The sequence below is a fragment of the Grammomys surdaster genome, unplaced genomic scaffold, assembly GCF_004785775.1.
Source record: "Grammomys surdaster isolate TR1022 unplaced genomic scaffold, NIH_TR_1.0 125098, whole genome shotgun sequence".
Taxonomy (NCBI): domain Eukaryota; kingdom Metazoa; phylum Chordata; class Mammalia; order Rodentia; family Muridae; genus Grammomys; species Grammomys surdaster.
The window spans coordinates 708,524-726,289 of NW_021620001.1; the positions used below are offsets into that span (position 1 = coordinate 708,524).

The 17,766-nt window shown below is 43.3% G+C and overlaps 1 protein-coding gene across 5 annotated transcripts in view; it reads right to left on the reverse strand.

The window, feature by feature from the left end:
• Mapkap1 (MAPK associated protein 1) overlaps positions 1–17,766 on the reverse strand; it is a 203,429-nt gene that overhangs the window by 90,591 nt on the left and 95,072 nt on the right. For all 5 annotated transcript variants that reach the window (XM_028785078.1, XM_028785077.1, XM_028785079.1 and 2 more), the window contains one exon: positions 14,266–14,442. In XM_028785078.1, the coding sequence (XP_028640911.1) occupies positions 14,266–14,442 (177 nt within the window). The remainder of the gene's footprint in view (positions 1–14,265; positions 14,443–17,766) is intronic.

The window sequence follows — 17,766 nt, forward strand, 5'->3', positions numbered from 1 at the left end:
TTCACGGAGACTGTTAATTGTAGTGATAAGTGTCACAAAAATATGCCTACACCCCACTTTGGGCACTGGAACAAAACATTCTAATTCCGAGTAACTCGTGTAAAAAAATGAGACCCAAGTTTCCAACTACGGAACATGAGAATTGCTCCAAGGAGTTTGGGCACATTCCCATTTCCCCAGAAGAATCTCAAAGGGGAACAAGGCCAGAAATCATGGCAAAGCTTAATACTGACAAGAAATCTGAAAGGAAAGCCAAGCCCTGGAAAAGCTTTCCAATGGCAGAAGAGTCTGGGATGGGGCCTAGAGCCCAGGTTAGACCCATCCAGGTGGCTGGTTCACCACAGGGGCTATGGGCTGATCTCAAAACCAAGGACCCAATTTGTTTGCCTAACACAGAGACATGTCCACAGCACTCCTCTCATACAGCTTGCTGTTCAGTCCCTGACGTTCCATTTGTTAGAGAGCACAAGGCTGATGCTGCTCTGGCCAGCACCACCATCCATTTTAGCTTGGTGAAGGGTCTTGCTATCGAACAGCAGGCCTGAGAACTGTCAAGCTAATTTTACTGAACACTTTGTTACTGAATCATGCCTGAGCTCCAGCCATTCTTTACCTCAGAAGCTGGACCCCATCCCAGAACAATCTTTAAAAGTTTATTTTACTGATCAAAGCAAAATAAGAAATAGCTCTTTTTAAAAAACTCTATTTTGGGAGAGCTGCTGTAAGTGATACTTTGGCAAGGGTACTGATATGTAAAGAGCCTTGTGCATTTAAAAACTTGCGGGTGTTTGCTCTGGCACTAGGCCAGTGAGTACTGGAACAAATGCCAATCAACCATACTCAGATCTGCCTTCCCCGGCTTTCTCCTCAGAAGTCAGTATGTCCTCCATCTGTGACAATATGTTGGGTGACAGATGAGTAGGGTCAAGAGGAAACACAAGTTCTCAGGGATTTGCAAACTAGTACTGGCCCAGGCCTCATGAACTCTCATCCACCTGGGAGCTATCTAAACAATGGTAGAAGTTGCCTGTTTATAAACTCCTACACTGGCTCCCATTCTGTGGCCGGCTGATAGCATCATTCCAAGCCAGTATGCTCAACTTTTTCAGCAAAGATCAGAGTAAAAGCTTAACCAGCAGTCTCACATCTGGACGAACTTTCATAAATTCAAAATGTCCTTTTAAAAGGTTTGAAGCAAAGGAAAATCCCTAGTCTGTATTTTTCTGTCATTTTACCAAAACATACCTGGGCGACAAGGTTAAAGCAAGCAGAGGCAATCCCTGGCCCTTCCCTCCACAGGTCTTACTGATAAATTGTGTAGTGGAGGAATAAAGGATCACCTTCTGTATTTTTTCATTACACTTTTCTTTTGTTACAGAATACATAAATCCATTGTGGCACAATGTAATATGTATCACCATGCTACACCTGCGGACGCTTCTGCGTGGCTGCCATGTCTGTGCAGTCAGGAATGATAAGTGAACCACCCGTGAATGTTAACGATAGTGATCATTCTGAGGTAACTCGGCTCTCCATCTTCCTTTACAGCCTCCGAGCTGAAGCCAGGGTAGCAGGGTTCATGAGAGGAAAATGAAAACAACAGTGAAGGAAGGAAGGAAGGAAGGGAAGGAGGGAGGGAGGGAGGGAGGGCGGGCGGGCAAGGCAGCATGGGAGGCGGATTCACATCCATGAGTGTGTGCTGTCTTATTCTGGGCTCAGGACAGGGCATGCTGGGGACGCAAGCAGAGATGACAACCGCCTTTGCACTTCTGTGAGATTCTTATGCAGGTCTAATATGAAACTCCACATCAGAGATCTGACTTACTGCTGCCAGCAGTACTTCAGTCAACGCAGAGCTGGGTCCTACAAGTCTGCTAAGCCGCTGTAGAACGTATGCCAGGGCCCTTCTTATCCCTGTCCCTCCTGACACTAGAGTGTCCTGAGAGTGGAGTGAAGGACCAGGAGGAGCGGGGGTCCCCAGGTGTTTCCCTCCCATCCCCTTCCTATTGCCACCCCACCACACCCCCGCCCCCAGAGGTCTATTGCAGGGGCAGGACAGTCATAGGCCAGTATATTGTAAACATCTCAAAAAAAGTGGGGTGGCTATACCCAACTCCCTAGGCCCTCAGATTCAGGCCCATATCTATAGCCTTTCTCCCTGGCTGAGCAGGTTCCCAGGAGCCCCTCATTAACTCTTTCCAGTCCTTAAAGGCACTTGTCACCAAGCAGGACCCACACGGTGGAAGGTAAGAACCCACAGGTTGTCCTCTGCCTCACATGTATGTGTGTTCTTACATCTATAAATGTAGTGATAGTAAGACCAAAACCCTCTGAGGGAGCATTGACGAGCCCCTGGGGGAAGGGAAGGCTGTCCCTCTTTAGAAACCTGATCTTAATTGAGGCTGGTGAAGTCACTCTTACCATCCCACTCAGCTGACTCTGGTGTCAACCCAGTGACACAGATGTTCCTAAAGGGACTATTTAGGCAAGTGCTAAGACCGAGAGGAATGGAGAGCTGGCAGCGGCTCCCTCCTGCAGCTAGCAGAGTGGTAACAGACCCCCTAGAACTCTGTATGGGGCCCAGCTGACAGCCTCGGGCCAACTGCAGCTCTTTTCCTCCCTGAGCACTCAGCAGATTTAGAAACACTTGCTGGCCTTAGGTAAAGATGAGATAACAGCATGACAATGGCATCCAAGAGACTTTCCTGATGGGGACCAGCTCAGCGAGCCCAGCGTCTGAAGCCACTGGGGTATGGTCAAAGTTGTCCCTTTTAGAAAGCAAGACTAGTTTGCTGGACCAAAGCCAGTCTGAGGAAGGCTAAGGGCAGAGGAGAAGAGCCTTTGTGTTGATATATGTCAGGAGTGCTGGTCTAGCCTGTGATGCTGGTCTAGCCTGTGGTTATGGCAGATGTATGCTTCTGCAGAGGGAGGAATTCCCATGTCTCTTGTGGTCCCTGCTCCCCAGTCTTTCTTTTTGCTTCTGTCTTTTGTTGTCCTTCCCTCTCCTGCATGGCTGCACGAGGAGGCATTTAAAAAGAGGTGACTCACTCAAGGAGCTCAGCTCAGTGCCTGTGAAAGCCATGTAGTGACCAAAGAGGCTTCTGGGGGAGGGGAGGGAGCTGGAGACATAGTCTGGCAATGTAACCCAGACTGGCAATGAACTTGAGACCTTCCTACCTCAGTCTCCAAAGCACTGGGATTTTAGAGTTATGTGACAGCTTCAGACTTACCACAGAATTCTGACACTAGCATTAGTCCTGGACAGTGAGTATTTTTCTAAGCAGTAAACCAAAGGTGACAGGAGACACAGGAAATAAGGACCTCATACTAAAGCCTAACTCTCTGGACAGGAGGAGCAGGGCAGAAGCTGGATACCAAGGGAGAGGGCAGTCTATTGAAGAGGAAAGCACACAGGCTGCAAGTGATGCGCCCTGTGAGTGTGATGCTGTAACACACAAGTGTGTGCATGTAACGCTGCAATGAGCTCCTTCCCTTTAGAACTGTCACACAATGGATGCTAGGCTCCTGGCACTGGGGGTGCCAAACAGTGGGAGGTGTTTCCTAATGCAGGCCCAAGTCATACCCCAAAAGAAGAGGCCTCACACAGCCCCTCTCTGCTCTAGCTCCAATCAAGACTGTTTCCTGGGAGGGATGGAATGGATGTCAGCACCCACTGCAGCTTGGGGGCATTAAACTGTGTGATGAGCTGCTTGGTGGCATTATTTAAGGGCACCGTCAGCAAGTAGGCTTTGATCCAAGCATCAAAACCTCCCCAAAGGTCAGCATTCTGGGTTCAATGTTCAAAGCTTTCCAATGACAGAGTAAAAAACTCAGAAGCAGTGTAACTTAATGGCTTTGAGGGACAGCGGGCAATAAAAACTTAGTCATACTGTGGGGAAAATTCAGTGAGAATTAAAGAGGTTTTAAATCTATATAATATACATTCGCCATTTAACAATCACAAAAGTAACAGTAGCAACTACTGCTTATTATTGAACAGTTACTATGTGACCACTACTATTTTAATCTGTTAAGAAACCTGCATTCAATCATTTAATCCTAAAAGAGCACAATACGATTTCACAGAAATAGGATGTTTGCTGAAGCAGCTAGGCTTCAGCCAAATAAGCAAGAGGTACCAGGACCACCAGGGATGGCAGGAGAAGTTCTTTGCCATGCCCCTTTCAATGAAGCAAAGATTAGTGAAGACATGAGACCAAGAAGCCTTGCAAAGCTAGCTATGCAAGCAAGCCCCTCTCACAGTCCGTTGAGTCCTATTTATACTCCTCCAAACATCATGTGTCCTTAACGGGTCTTGCCTCATCATGTATCTTGCCTTGGCACTTGAGTCTGTATTAGCTGACATCACTCTGCTAATCAGCCCGAGTCCACAGAAGTAGCAAGAAACCACCAGCACACCACCAGAAATTTTTTGGTGCATTTCTCTCTATGGAGTCCTGACAAACAGTAACCAATAAACAATGGCAAGGCATACTAATATAATCCAGCATCATCCACCGTCTGTTGGATCCTTCTTAACGTCATGCATTCTTTCATCTGTGTTTGCTTCAGCAAAACATCCTTTCACTTGTGTCTGCTTCAGCGAACATCCTTTGACACGACAAACTTACCAGAGAAATTATAAGCTTCCTGTGTCTGCCAAGCGGACTGGACTGCAGCTGCTGATTCGTGTTTTGTGTGTGCTAGTGGACTGGACTGAGAACAACAAAGATTGGAATATCCCCAAAGAACTATTTCTAAACAGGTCCACTTCTCTGTATTCTAATAATCTTTCTTTTCCACTACCTTTGGTAGGTGGTAGGCTAGAGGGGAGGTTGAACCCTTATTAAAATACGTTGAGAAAAATATATGCCTATAATACCTAACTAACTTCACCCAGGAGAAGAGTCAGAGGAGCTCCCTCAGGAGAGATGTCTCAGCTCCATATCACATCAGTGGAGAGGGAGCAATACCTTAGGGCAGCAGAGCACACAGAGCTGTAGGATATAATAACGGCTGGTTTGAAGTAAACCACATAGTTACTCTGACTCTATTTCCTCACAGGTAAAATAGGATGATAATAATTCTTGGACACAAAAGTGTTTATAGTAATATCTTTCAAATAATACTTAATAGGTAATGACTAACATACTAGCCATTGACTGGTCTTTATTTAAAGTGATATATAATGTTCAGGTACAGTAGCAAACATCTATTACTCAGCACTTGGGGGGGGGGGGGCTAAGGATCTTCAAGTTTCAGGCCAACTTGGGCAACCTAGTGAGATCTGGTCTCAAAAAACCAGCCAAACAAAGGAGTAACATATAACGAGAAGAACAGTTCTGAGCTCTTACTTGTTCCCATAATCCCTTCCCCATAGAAAGGCAGTGCTACTTTATAACAAGAAACTGACAGGCTAAGACACTGCTTGGAAATACACATTAAGTTAGTAAGTTCTATAGCTAGCAACAAGTCCTGCAGGAGCCACAATTTAACCCTAGATGGACCTTACACCTCCTAGAAGCCAAAGCCTGTGTTTTTAACACTTTTGTTGCTTAGATTTGAGGCTGGGGGATTCGAGGCAAGAAGAAACTTCTAGAGAACAGTACATCTCCCAGATGGGAACCAATGACTAACCTGTGGAAAAGTTTTACAAATACTCTGGCTCTCAGATCCTTTCTAAAGATACCTTGGAAGATGCTGTGCTTTCATGGCCCATAGGTTCAGTTTCCAGAGGTGGGATAAAGCTTCCAAGAGCAGTGCTCTGTTCTCTGGTCCTGACCAGTTCTCAACAGCAATGGAGATGCACTTCTCTGGCTGCCACCTGCTTTGGCCCCCTTCCATGTGATCATTCCCCAGCACTTCAAGATAGAAAATGAAAATATATGAGCAAGAAGAAGCCTTGCAATAATTGCAGGAGGCCCTGGGTATCACTTTATCCACAAAGGGGGCTGATGCTAGTATGAGCACCACAGTTTGCTTCCCCTTGCACTGACTGCATTTTTTGAAAGATCAAAGCACATTGTGCAAGCATGCAATGTTTGACATTGGACAAAGTACTTTTTTTTCAAAACAGACATTTTCCAAAAACATAACTCGCTAGACTAATGGGCAGTGAGAAGCCAAAATGACTGCCCTCCGCCTTCTCCTTGTGTATCTTTGCCAGAGTCCTTGGGACTTGCCAAATCTGGTCATGCCTGCTTAGCTTGCTCGACTGATTGTGCCAGAAAAGAAAATAAGACACAGATGTATTTGAGCTCTTTGAGATGCCAGTAAGAGAGACAGCTAATGGCTTCATTTCGACCCTCCCCTTCCAGCTGGGCACAGGTGGGGATAATGAGGTCCCTCTCCCTAATCAAACTCAATTATTTACTACTCTGTATAACCGCAAAGACACTCACATTCCGGTCAGAATATAAAACACACTGCGGGCTACTTCCAACCACTGCCACTGGGTATTTATAACAAACTCAAGTGCCTAACAGTTTGCCTTGGCAGGAGTTTAAGTGTGTAAAGTTTTGCAAACTGTTTCTGTTCGAATATGTCCTGCTGAAATGGGGTCCCAGGCGGGGTTCCATAACTGTCAGGTCAGTGAACTGTGTAACATGTGAGAACGTATTCACCATGCAGTGCAGACAGGATCTGGAAATCAGACGCTTCGTTCCACTGCAACCTTCTGAAGCATTACGGTTGTTTCAGCACCAAGACTGACACTGTATTAATAAACATTACGAGTCACTAGCCTGACATGTACACAGCAGCGGCTGACAGACTCCACCGTGCTAAGGGAGAGCAGAGGAAATCAAAATGAGACCCAAGAACTGAACACAGCTGAGGGGGCTGCAGCACTAAATAAACTGTACTAACTCAGAATGTGAGTCCCAAACTTTTAGGATGCACAGTCACTACAGCAACAGCTGGCATGATTTTTGGATACTGAAGGGAATTGATGGCTATTTAAAGTATGTGTTTCAGTTGTATGAATAAGGCATGCCCTGGCACACTTTCTACAGACGGACATTCCAGTGAACAAAGCATACATACTTGGTTTTCCTGACCTTTAAATTCTTAGAAGTATGTAATTAATTCTTTCCATCTTTATTAACTGTTCCAGTATTTCTGTCACTATAAACAGACACAAAGAAAAATCTTTTCTTTCCTCCAGACAATAGCCTTTGCCAAAAAGGAAATCAAGTCAGATTTACAAATACAAAATTAAACAGGCTGCATATGTTCCATTTCCATATATGAGGACAATCTGGACAATGAGAATGTTTGCTAACACAACAGAATGGAAAGAAACAACACACAGTTGGTCCTGGAAATTCATCCCCAGATTGCCAGGCCTGATCACAGAACACGCATCTTGTTTTTATTTGTTCTACCCTTCCCAAACTCTTTGCTCTCACTCTGACCCTCAGCTTAAAGGTTTTAAAAATGAACTGCTTGTAAGGAATAAAGGCAGAAATTAAATAAATGAAAAGTGTTTGCCTTTTCTCCTCCTCCTCCACTTTATTTTATAGACCACAAGCCAACACCGCTTAAGAGCAGGAGAGGTTTCTAGTCAATGATGCCCTTTTTATAAAGGATTGGTCATTTAGGGTATATTTTGAAGATACCGTCAGATAGGTAAGTTAAAAATTACAGGCTTTTAAAGGTCCTCATGTAAAAAAGATGAGGGAACCCTGGCTATGCCTCTTTAAAAAGCTGCTCACTATTCCCTTTGGGCAGAGTCTAGGCAACCTTAGGGGACCCTCTGGGTCATGCTATCTGTCCAAGGCAGTCCAGCTTCTTACCTTCTACCTGGTGGCTCTTCAACCACACAGCAGAACTGTAGCTAGACTCCATTAGCTTGCAATCTTATATTCCTTTATTGTACTAAACATTGTAAGGAGAACACAGAGGAAGGTAATGTTAAGTGCTCTGACCGACAGGGTCTGACCTGGGCTCTGTCTGTTTCATTAGCCTAGATATTTGTTCCCTTGGAGTTCCCCTTCCTCATTCCGTAGGAAGGTCTGTTTTGCCACTGTCATTTGTGAGCTCAATTCTCTCCACAAGTTCTGGATGAATGAGCACAGTGCTGGAGGAGGGTAATAGCAGGCAGACGATGCAGGTCCCTTTCTTGTACCAACACCTGGCTTGATCACTGCTAGCAAGGAGCACTTCTTTAGATGCTGGGCACCATTTGAGATCCAGCTCTTCACCTGGCTTTGGATATCAGTCAAAAAGCATCTTGGGGCTACATTTTTGAGCTAGTAGAATACTTGTCCAGCAGGCACACAACTCTGGGGTTGATGACTAGCACTATACAAACCAGGCATGTGGATCAGGAGTTCAAAGTTCCTTTGGCTACTTACCAATTTCCAGGACAGCCTTATATAAAAAAGAACCCATCTCAAGAAACAACGAACCTCTCCTGCTCTTCGTACCCACTTTCTCTCTCCTTCCCATCCACTACTTCTTCCCACGGTTCCAAAGAGGTCCACTCATCCTCACAGCTTTGTTCAAAAGTAGTTAAGGTAAGCGACTCAGGCAACACACCCAGTCTGTCTAAAATCAATCAGAAGCAACAGGTAGTTTAGAAATTGATCCACCCCTGGGATGGGAAAGAAAAGTGTTTCCTTAGCAGTTTCTAATTTTCAATTAGCAGAGAACTCCAGTCTCCCTCAGACAGCAGCTCTATGTCCTGGGATTCCCTAAAGCTTATGGGATTTGGGGGAGACCTAGGCTTTACTTACAAGGCATATTAGAAGGCATCCAACTCCACATTCATTTCCATACAACATTTTTTTTTCCAGCAGGGATTTACTTTTTTTTCCCCTTTAAATAAATGAAGTCTATTTTACTACTGACAGTCTCTGGCTTACTGCAATAGGTTTATTTCTTTTCACTTCTGTCTGATGAGGGAAGAAAATGATAAAAATAGAATGTAAATTATTATATAAATCTAATAATTCATAATCTTTGCAGGATAAAATGAAAGGAATTTAAAATTAAATCTCCCTTCTCCCTAACATTAATCTGCATTGTACCATTTTCTTAGGTTCATAGCCCCCTTCTTTCAGGAGTAACTATTAAATTTATAAGCTGAGCTTCAAAACTTAAGCATTTTATTTTACCTCAATGAAAATCATATACACATACAAAAATCATATGCATATATATGGAGACCTATATGTGGTTAGATTAAAAGAAAAATTAATGTATGAATAAATATATTCATGTCACTCTACACACACAATATACATACATACATATATATGTATGTATATATACACACACATATCCTGTAAATATGCATATGCTTAGATCATCATCAATTCTCAGTCAATGGTTCTCTCACTCTACCCAGCTGGCCCAGAAGTGAAAGGAAATCAGCCTGTTAAAAAGAACCAGCGGCTGACAAACAAACCCCAGCCATGCCTACTACCTCTGCATTGCCCATGGCAACCATCACACCATAACGGAGCATTTCTACAGAAACCATATGACACACAGCCTTCACAGGAGGTCTGGCAGTATTTGGGATAAACTGGTGAGATGGGCTTCACATTCCAGCAGCTAGAGCTATTTAACACCAATGGAGTAGAAAGGTCAAATTCATCACTGGACGCAGATGCAAACTTTGCTAAACAGAAAGATGGTGTAAGAACTCAGAGCACACAAGGTGCTTTACTGGAGCTGGCTAATCCCTACAAAATGCGTGTTCTTTGGTGTTGGAATCATGAGTTCCAAGGTATCACTCAGAAGGATGGCCCACCTTTGGGTAGCCCAATCAGCAAAAGCAGGAACCATAGCTACCCTGGCTTTTGGGGTGGGAGAAGGTAACCAGAGGGAAGAGCTCTGCCCTGAATACAGGACTTTCAGTTTTACAGTAGGAAAGTCCAGGAGAGAACAGCACTTCTGGTAGCAACAAGTATGGCAGGACAAAGGCAAATAAGGGTTTTCTAGTAGAGAAGATTTACATTTGGAGAATACATTATAAATCAATTAAAATAATGTACTGGTAATTAAAAATCCCATTCATTCTTTAAAATGAAAATAATATGGCAATGACATTTCCATGAAAGTGAAAATCAAGAGTCAAGTTGACAAGTAAAACAATTAAACTCTCACCAAACCCAATGTCAATTTATTTTTAGCAAAACACTGGTATCAAGATTGTAAAATTTACCTTAAAGCCCCACCTCCACAGTGACACAACTCCTCCAACAAGGCCACACCTCCCAACAGAGCTACTTCCTGGGCCAAGCATATTCAAACCACCACACTATCATTTACTTGTATTTAATGTCATACTTTAGGTTGTACAAAAATGAGACATTTATAGCTAATATATTATAGAATTTTATAGCCAAAGTTTTATATTTGTATGCATTCAAGTAGTATTATATTAAAAACCAATTCAGAGAAAGAGTAAGGCTTAACAATGAGCCTAAGTTTATGAAAATTTATTACTTATGTTTAAGATTATTTCTGTTGTCTGGAGATAAATTAAGATAAGCAAAGTTGCCAAAGTCACATAGCAAGTTACTATGAGTCTTTTTTGTTTGTTTGTTTTGTTTTGTTTTTTTCGAGACAGGGTTTCTCTGAGTAGCCCTGGCTGTCCTGGAACTTACTCTGTAGTTCTAGCCTCGAACTCTCGAACTCAGAAATCCGCCTGCCTCTGCCTCCCAAGTGCTGGGATTAAAGGTGTGCGCCACCACTGCCTGGCTACTAGTGAGTCTTGAACTCAGGTTTGCCAGGGTTCAAAGCCTGTGTTGGATTTCACTGGGAGGCAAAGGTGAGCTTCCTGTACTCAAAGTGCAGTACAGTCATGAAGGTTAAGCAACGGGACACAGTGCTTGCCACTGGTCCCCTGGCAGCCACAGACCTGAAGATTCACCTACACCTTCTCCACAAACTCCTCCACTGGGTGCTGAGGGCACAGAAACTTATTTTTCTGTCCAGCCTTCAGGGAGCTTATATAAGTCTTGCCTTTTACATTATCCTGTCTAATGATATTGCTATTGTTTCAGTCTGGTTTATATAGCCATTTCTAAGAGAGACTGTTTCATAGTAGATTTCCTGGTATTCTGGCTCTTGCTGTCTATGTGTCTCTCTTCCACAATGTTTCTTGAGCCATCTCTAAAGAAGTCTAATTTGAAATTCTACCATGCCTCAATGTCTGTCCACTACTTGCCCACATCCAGTGACAGTTACTTGCATTAGGCCTTTTCAGTCAGTATAACACTAAATAGGGGGCAGGGAGGCAGAACAATGTAGCTGTAGTAAACTTAGCAATTCAAGAACAATCTAGGGGCTGTGTGGGTGCCAGAGGTCCAGAGGATCCAGGTATCCCTCTCTAAGGGTTGTTTTAATAAATCTCAACAGCAGACACGGTTCCAAGCTTTCCATTTAATATCTACAACTGACTGTGAGGTTGATAGCATTATCACCATTTAACTAAGCAAGGAAAAGTTATAGAACCCATCAGGATCAAACCCATCAGTAAGGACAAAGTCAGGCTGGGCAACAGACAGGCTTCAAGGCCTCAATGATCTTTCCTGAACTCAGTAGTGGTTTGAAGGTCAGCGCTCAAAGAGAATGGGACCTACCTGACAGAAGAGACCACCAGCAGCCCTCCCTGACCCTCACCTTTCATAGGATACAGAAACAAGTGCAGGCTTGGGGATAATGCTGTGCAGCCTTGGTTCTCACAGCTCCACAGTGGGCATAATCAAAATAGAGCAATTCTGATAAACAAGGAAGCATCTCCACAGTTGGCTCCTTAGTTTACTACTTACTGTCAAGCCTACTTCTCTAACATCTTTAGCTCTCAGGGTCTTTTCTTGCTAGAGGAGACAGAGGTGGGAGGAGGAAATGAAAAGGAGGAGCTAAGCTTTCTTCCCTTTGCTGACACAAATAAGACGTGTCTCTAGACTAAAGGTCTCCCAGGCTTAGAATATGGACCAGATAAGCAGGTAGGAGGCTACTCAGCCCAACACACACACACACACACACACACACACACACACACACACACACAGAGAGAGAGAGAGAGAGAGACAGAGAGAGAGAGACAGAGAGAGAGAGACAGAGAGAGAGAGACAGAGACAGAGACTGCACTATTTTATCAGACAACTGGGAAAAGAGGCAGTTTCTTGATGCTTTTCTTCTAAACTGGTACATCTTTCAGAAGGCTGCTTCAAAATGAATTTGGACTGAGGTGTAAGTCAGTGGTGGGGCACTTACCTCACATATTGTCCTGAGTTCAAGTCTCAGCAAAATAGAAATTTCTACTCTCTGACTAACCACCCTGTTTACTTAAAGGAAGTGACTCTAAGAAGCACTTCAACAGGGCACAGGGATCCAGAAGACCATCATTACTTAGAAAAATCCAAACCCAGCAGCAGCCTAGCACATTGTGCCCCTCATGTGCTCAGGCTGCTTACCACGTTTATGGTTTTGTTGTTTTTTTGACAACTGTGTTCTCATCAGGTAGTAATCTTCACAAGAAAAGAAGATTTTTCTCTGTCTACAAGATGTCTCCATCTAGATTTCTGGTACAAAGTAACTATAGATTATAGGAATTAAGAGTATTGAAATATTCTATTACAGTGTTAAGCAAATACAATGTAACACACAAATAATGAAATTGTAATTGCTATACCCTTGGAAACGATTATATGAATCAGACACAGGCTGAGGAGATGCTCAATGTGTAAAGTACCTGCTGATGGACATAGTGGTACACATCTGGGGCAGGGCTAAGGGACGGACCAACACAAGCACATCCTGGGAGCTCTCTGGGCAGCCTACCTAGACAAAAACAGTGAGCACCAGGTTTTCTGACATATTGTCTAAGCCTAAGGTAGAAGAGCAACTGAAGAAGGCACTGGCCTCTGGCTTCACCTGTGTGTGTACGCATGGGTCCACATGTGTGGGTACCCCAGTTTTATTAGGAAGGCAGGATCGCTGCATAACTTTTTAATTTTAAATTATTCTAGGTGTTCTGTAAAGCTGTCGTTTTTGTACCTCAGAAATGAAAATGTGAGGGAAAATATGCTCCTTTGTAGATCAAATCTGACTTGAGAGCAGAGGTGAGGCAGCCGCTAGAGATGCTGCTCCCAGCTCACCCCTGGCACCTGATGTCTGTTCTTGCTCAAGGGCAGAAAGACCTAGAATACTCACATATCACATGCTGCAGAATCCTATTCTCCTAAGTCTCAAACAAAGGAATCTGTTTTAAAGGGAAAGGAGAAGCTCCTTCGAAGCAATCCCTCATTAGGACTGTGAATTTGCTGCTTCCAAACAGCAGGGGGTGCTAAAGGGATCACTATTAATCCCAGGAGATAGCCAGGAGAGGGAGATTGGAGATGCAGGTTAGACACACTTATGTTAGATGCAAACCTGAGTGTGTAGGCTCACCCTTAGCTATGGGACTCAGCAGCAACGTGGACCCCAATGGACACATGGTCATTTCCACCTGCAGTCCTTAGCATTTCCTCAGATGGAAAGCGGAGGCAACAACTGACAGCAAGATGAGCCTCGCTGGTGCAGATCCTGAGCAGACTCTTAGCTAACACCACTGTTTGCTACAAATGGTGCCGACTCCTGAAGCGGCATTTAGATTCATCGTGCCGCTCTGAATCAACAGGCTCAAAGAGCCACGGTTAGAACTCCTCTGGGTCTTGTTAGTAATCTATTAATCAAGCTAGATGTATCAGTACATATAGAGTTGTTTAATGATCTGTTGACTTTCAATATAAGAGTCTTTTTATATTCCAATGAATTTTATTTTATGTATGTACATATACTTTTCTGAGAGTGGTTTCTTTAAGGCTTTACCAGACTGACAAAAGCATAGAGCAAGCATAGTCTAAAGGAAGGCAACCAAGGAAAAACAAATAGAATTTGAACCAGTTGGAGAGAAAATATTTTAAGTCACAATAGAAAAATGACCATAATATGCATTTTCATTTAGGTTGGTGTCCTTGACTAGAAAGAGGCAAGCCCAGATACTGCTTCCCAGGATCCTAGTCACCACCACTCCCAGAGGTCATCTGTAGACATGCTGTTCCCAGATCTATCTCACAGACTACTAGTGCTCAACAGGACGCACATGTCCTAGGTACAGAAGCAGGAAACAGCAATGCACATGTTCCCAAATTGTTCTGCAAGTAACTATGTGAGCAGATGTTCCAGGTAACACACATAATTCACCTGATTAACAAGGCCTGCAGGTCGGGGTAACAAACTGAGTAAGTAACAGGGAGTACTCACATGCGAACAAAGAGCGACTCTTTGGAGGTCAGACCAGGAGAGGAGTACTTTTCAACCAGGGCCAAAGTACTGAAGCCAAACTTATGAATGGGCTCATTGGAATCCAGGGGTGGGAAATCCGTGTCAACCTCCCCATCATCCTCAGCAATATGCAGGCAGTAGGCACTGACATTGTCACTGAAAGCAAAACCATAAAGGCAAGTGAGTGTTGCACGAAAGGGACATGTAAGCAGACAGTATGGCCCAGCCAGCACACCAACCTTGCTGCTCTCTACCCTCAGCCCAGGATAACTTGTTAGCAAGACGAAGGAGTCTTCACATTGTGTCATTTCTCCCACATTTACTGGACACTTAGTAGAGATAAGGCCTAGAACTCAGTCCCTGAGATGAAAAGTGGGATTTACTGTCAGCATTAAAGGAAGGCCATAACATAGAGGGGGAAATAAGTACAATAGTACTTTAGAATCTACTCACAAACAAAGGGAAAAACACTGCTGGAGAGCCCCTGATGCACATCACACACAGGTAAGCCCGGTAACTAAGAGCAGCTGCACACTTCTTTCCTTAAAAAGTAGCTGCCTCTTTGGGTAGGATCTGATTCCAAACAACAGAGAACCTTAGCTGAATAGAAGCAAATGGTCTGATTTATCCTGGTGCTCACACCAAGTTCAAGGCTATCCTTGGCCACATAGCTAGCAGGCCTGGGATACACAAGACCTTGACAATACATTAGTGAATGTGTAAATAAATGAATGTTGAAACCATTGGCGTGCTTCAGAGCAGGCTGGGAAATCGCAAACCTGCTAGCATATAGGCAGGCTGGCTTCAGAACATAATCTAATAGTTCAGAAGGCAGGAGAACTCTAAATTCTGCAGCTCAAATTTGGAATTTTAATTATGTGATTGATGCTTTAATTAATTAATTCCAAAGTATATGCTAATTGTTTAATTGGTTGCTTGATCTATATAGATCATTTTTTGAATTAAATGAGTTGATTTACAAAGTTTATTGATTGGATGTGACAATGAATTATTACGCTGACTACCTGATTTGCAATTTTCCCAGTTAATTCACAATCTTTAGCTGCAACTCTGTGTACTGAGAGAGCCTCATTCAGGGACTCTACACTCAGTGTGTCTCTCAAGGCTGCAAAGTATTTGTTGTATAAAACAGGTAATAGGGACAGATGATAAATTAATGGAAATATAAATCTGCTAAGTAGATTGATAACTTTACCTTGTCACTTTACATTACATGTGTTTGCAATGTTGGTAAGAAATACAAAGTTCTTGTCTGAGTGGTGGGAACTTCTCAATCTTTACAGCAAACTGTCCACACACAGTGCATGCAGAAACAGATGCTTTTTAGAGGTGGAATGGCATGGGAGACCCAAGTTAAATTCTCAGCTCTATGGCTCTTGGGCTGTATGAGTCCAGAATAAACTTCATCAATAGTCCTGTTTTCTATTTCCACATCCAAAACGAAGTCCTAATGCCCTAATTCAGGATTAGATTCAGTGATGTATATAGAACATAGCACACAGAATCTAAAGATGAGGTGACTATAGTAAGGGCAGATGGGAGCCAGCTTGAAGAGTTCTATTAGTCTTTAAGTTATGAACGCACAGAGAAGCAATAGGGCAGGAGGGTCTCTGAGTTTAATGGGGCAGCTGTGTTGCAGCCTTGGGTCTGCTGTGCCTCTAGGGTTTTATGAGGAAGGCAGATGGGATGGGAAAAGCAAGAGACAGCACAGATTATTTTTTGCCATGCAAATCAATCTGAGAGATGTCTGTGATTCCCCAATACCACAGAGGTTCGAGGGCAAATAATAAGCCTATTACTGATCAAAGCAGAAAGCCCAATACTGGTACCAGAAGAATCCTGCTTTGATTCTCATGGGACACTCCAGAGTCCTCATAAAAACAAACTCAACAAATACCATAAGCTCAGGTCTGAGAGTAAAGCAAAGGGGCATGTGTTAACCAGAAGGGGGTGGAGCTATCAGCTGACCTGGAGCTCTGGGCATTATACACATCAGAGATTGTAGGATCAGATAAGAAAGAAAGCAGTAGAAGTCAAGGTGAAAGGATATTTTTTTCAGGCAGAGCTTCATGCAGCCCAGGCTGGCCTTATATTTCTCATATAGCTAAAGCTGGCCTTAAGCTCCCAACTCTCCGGCTTCCACTGGAAGCGATCAGAGTGCTGATATTGCAAGCACATGTACCACTAAGCACGGATCCTTAAGTAGGGGAGGGCACTTCAAGATATGAGTACTGACATCCTATTTTTTGATAAATAAAAACAGTAAGAAAAAACAGTAAGATTGCAACTATATAAAGAATTGAGTTGTGTTCACAAAGACTATAAACTGTACAAAGGTTTTTCAAAGACTATGGAAACATTGGTCACATGGAGTTTTTCTTTCTGCCTTCTGTACTTTCCAAATGTCCTGTTCTCATTTTTATTTCCTTATAAGAGAGTTAGGAAAAGTCTGCAGCAAGTTAACCTTCCTAACCCCTGAACTCCCAGTGCGGTGGCCGCATGTGTGGTTGCTATTTCTCAGCACAGCTGCAGGTTCCAAGCGCTCACTGTACTATGGAACTCTGGAATTACAGAGGAAATAATCCTATCTGCTGCACAAGGGTCTTATAAAGATTAAATTACTTTATTCATTGCAGTGTCTAGCATGAAAAAGGATTCTCATTTTGTAAGATTTCTTCAACAACTCTTCATCTCTGGTTACAGCAAGGCACAGAGATCATGAGGCTGGCTGACTGGTATCTGATGATCCAGACTAACAAGCAGGAAGAGAGAAACAAGAGGCTGAGTCTTAATGATGGATAGGCTTGGGAGGAGAGACGACCAAACTGTAAGAGGATGGGGCTTTGAACACTGAGCAGGAGTAAAAATGGAGCCTGTGGTCAGAGCCTTCGGGCAGAAGAGATGGAGACACACAAGCAAATCTTCAGTGATATAGCAACTTGGTTTCACTTATCTATGTATCAATAACTGATATCAATTTTTTTCCATTGGGAAAATGTATTTCACTGGGTTGACCAATATTCATTTATTTTGTTCAAAGGCTAGTTTGGCTTTTATGAAGTGACAGAAGCCTGCAGCCTATATACAGATAACATTTAGTTCACACATGAAAATGCAGGAGTGTTTCAGGAAGCATCCCAGATTTTTCCTCATTTTATCTGGCATGCTCATAAAAATTCACCCTTCTTTGGAAATGCAGGGAAAAATCCTTTGCAGTGTGATGACCACAGACAAATGCTTACTGTTCGGTTTTGCTTTTACACATTATTCTGAACTGTCCAGAGCTCCCAGTACCAGGGTCCTGGTGGTTATTGTGATGGCCAATCGCTATTAAGAGTCTGCTGGGCATTGGTAAGGGGGAAGCAGGAGGTTACTGAGAGGACTGTAACTCAGAAGTTGATCTCTGAAGTCAGAGGAAAAAATTAAGACTATCAAAGTTTCTACTTCTCCAAAACCCAC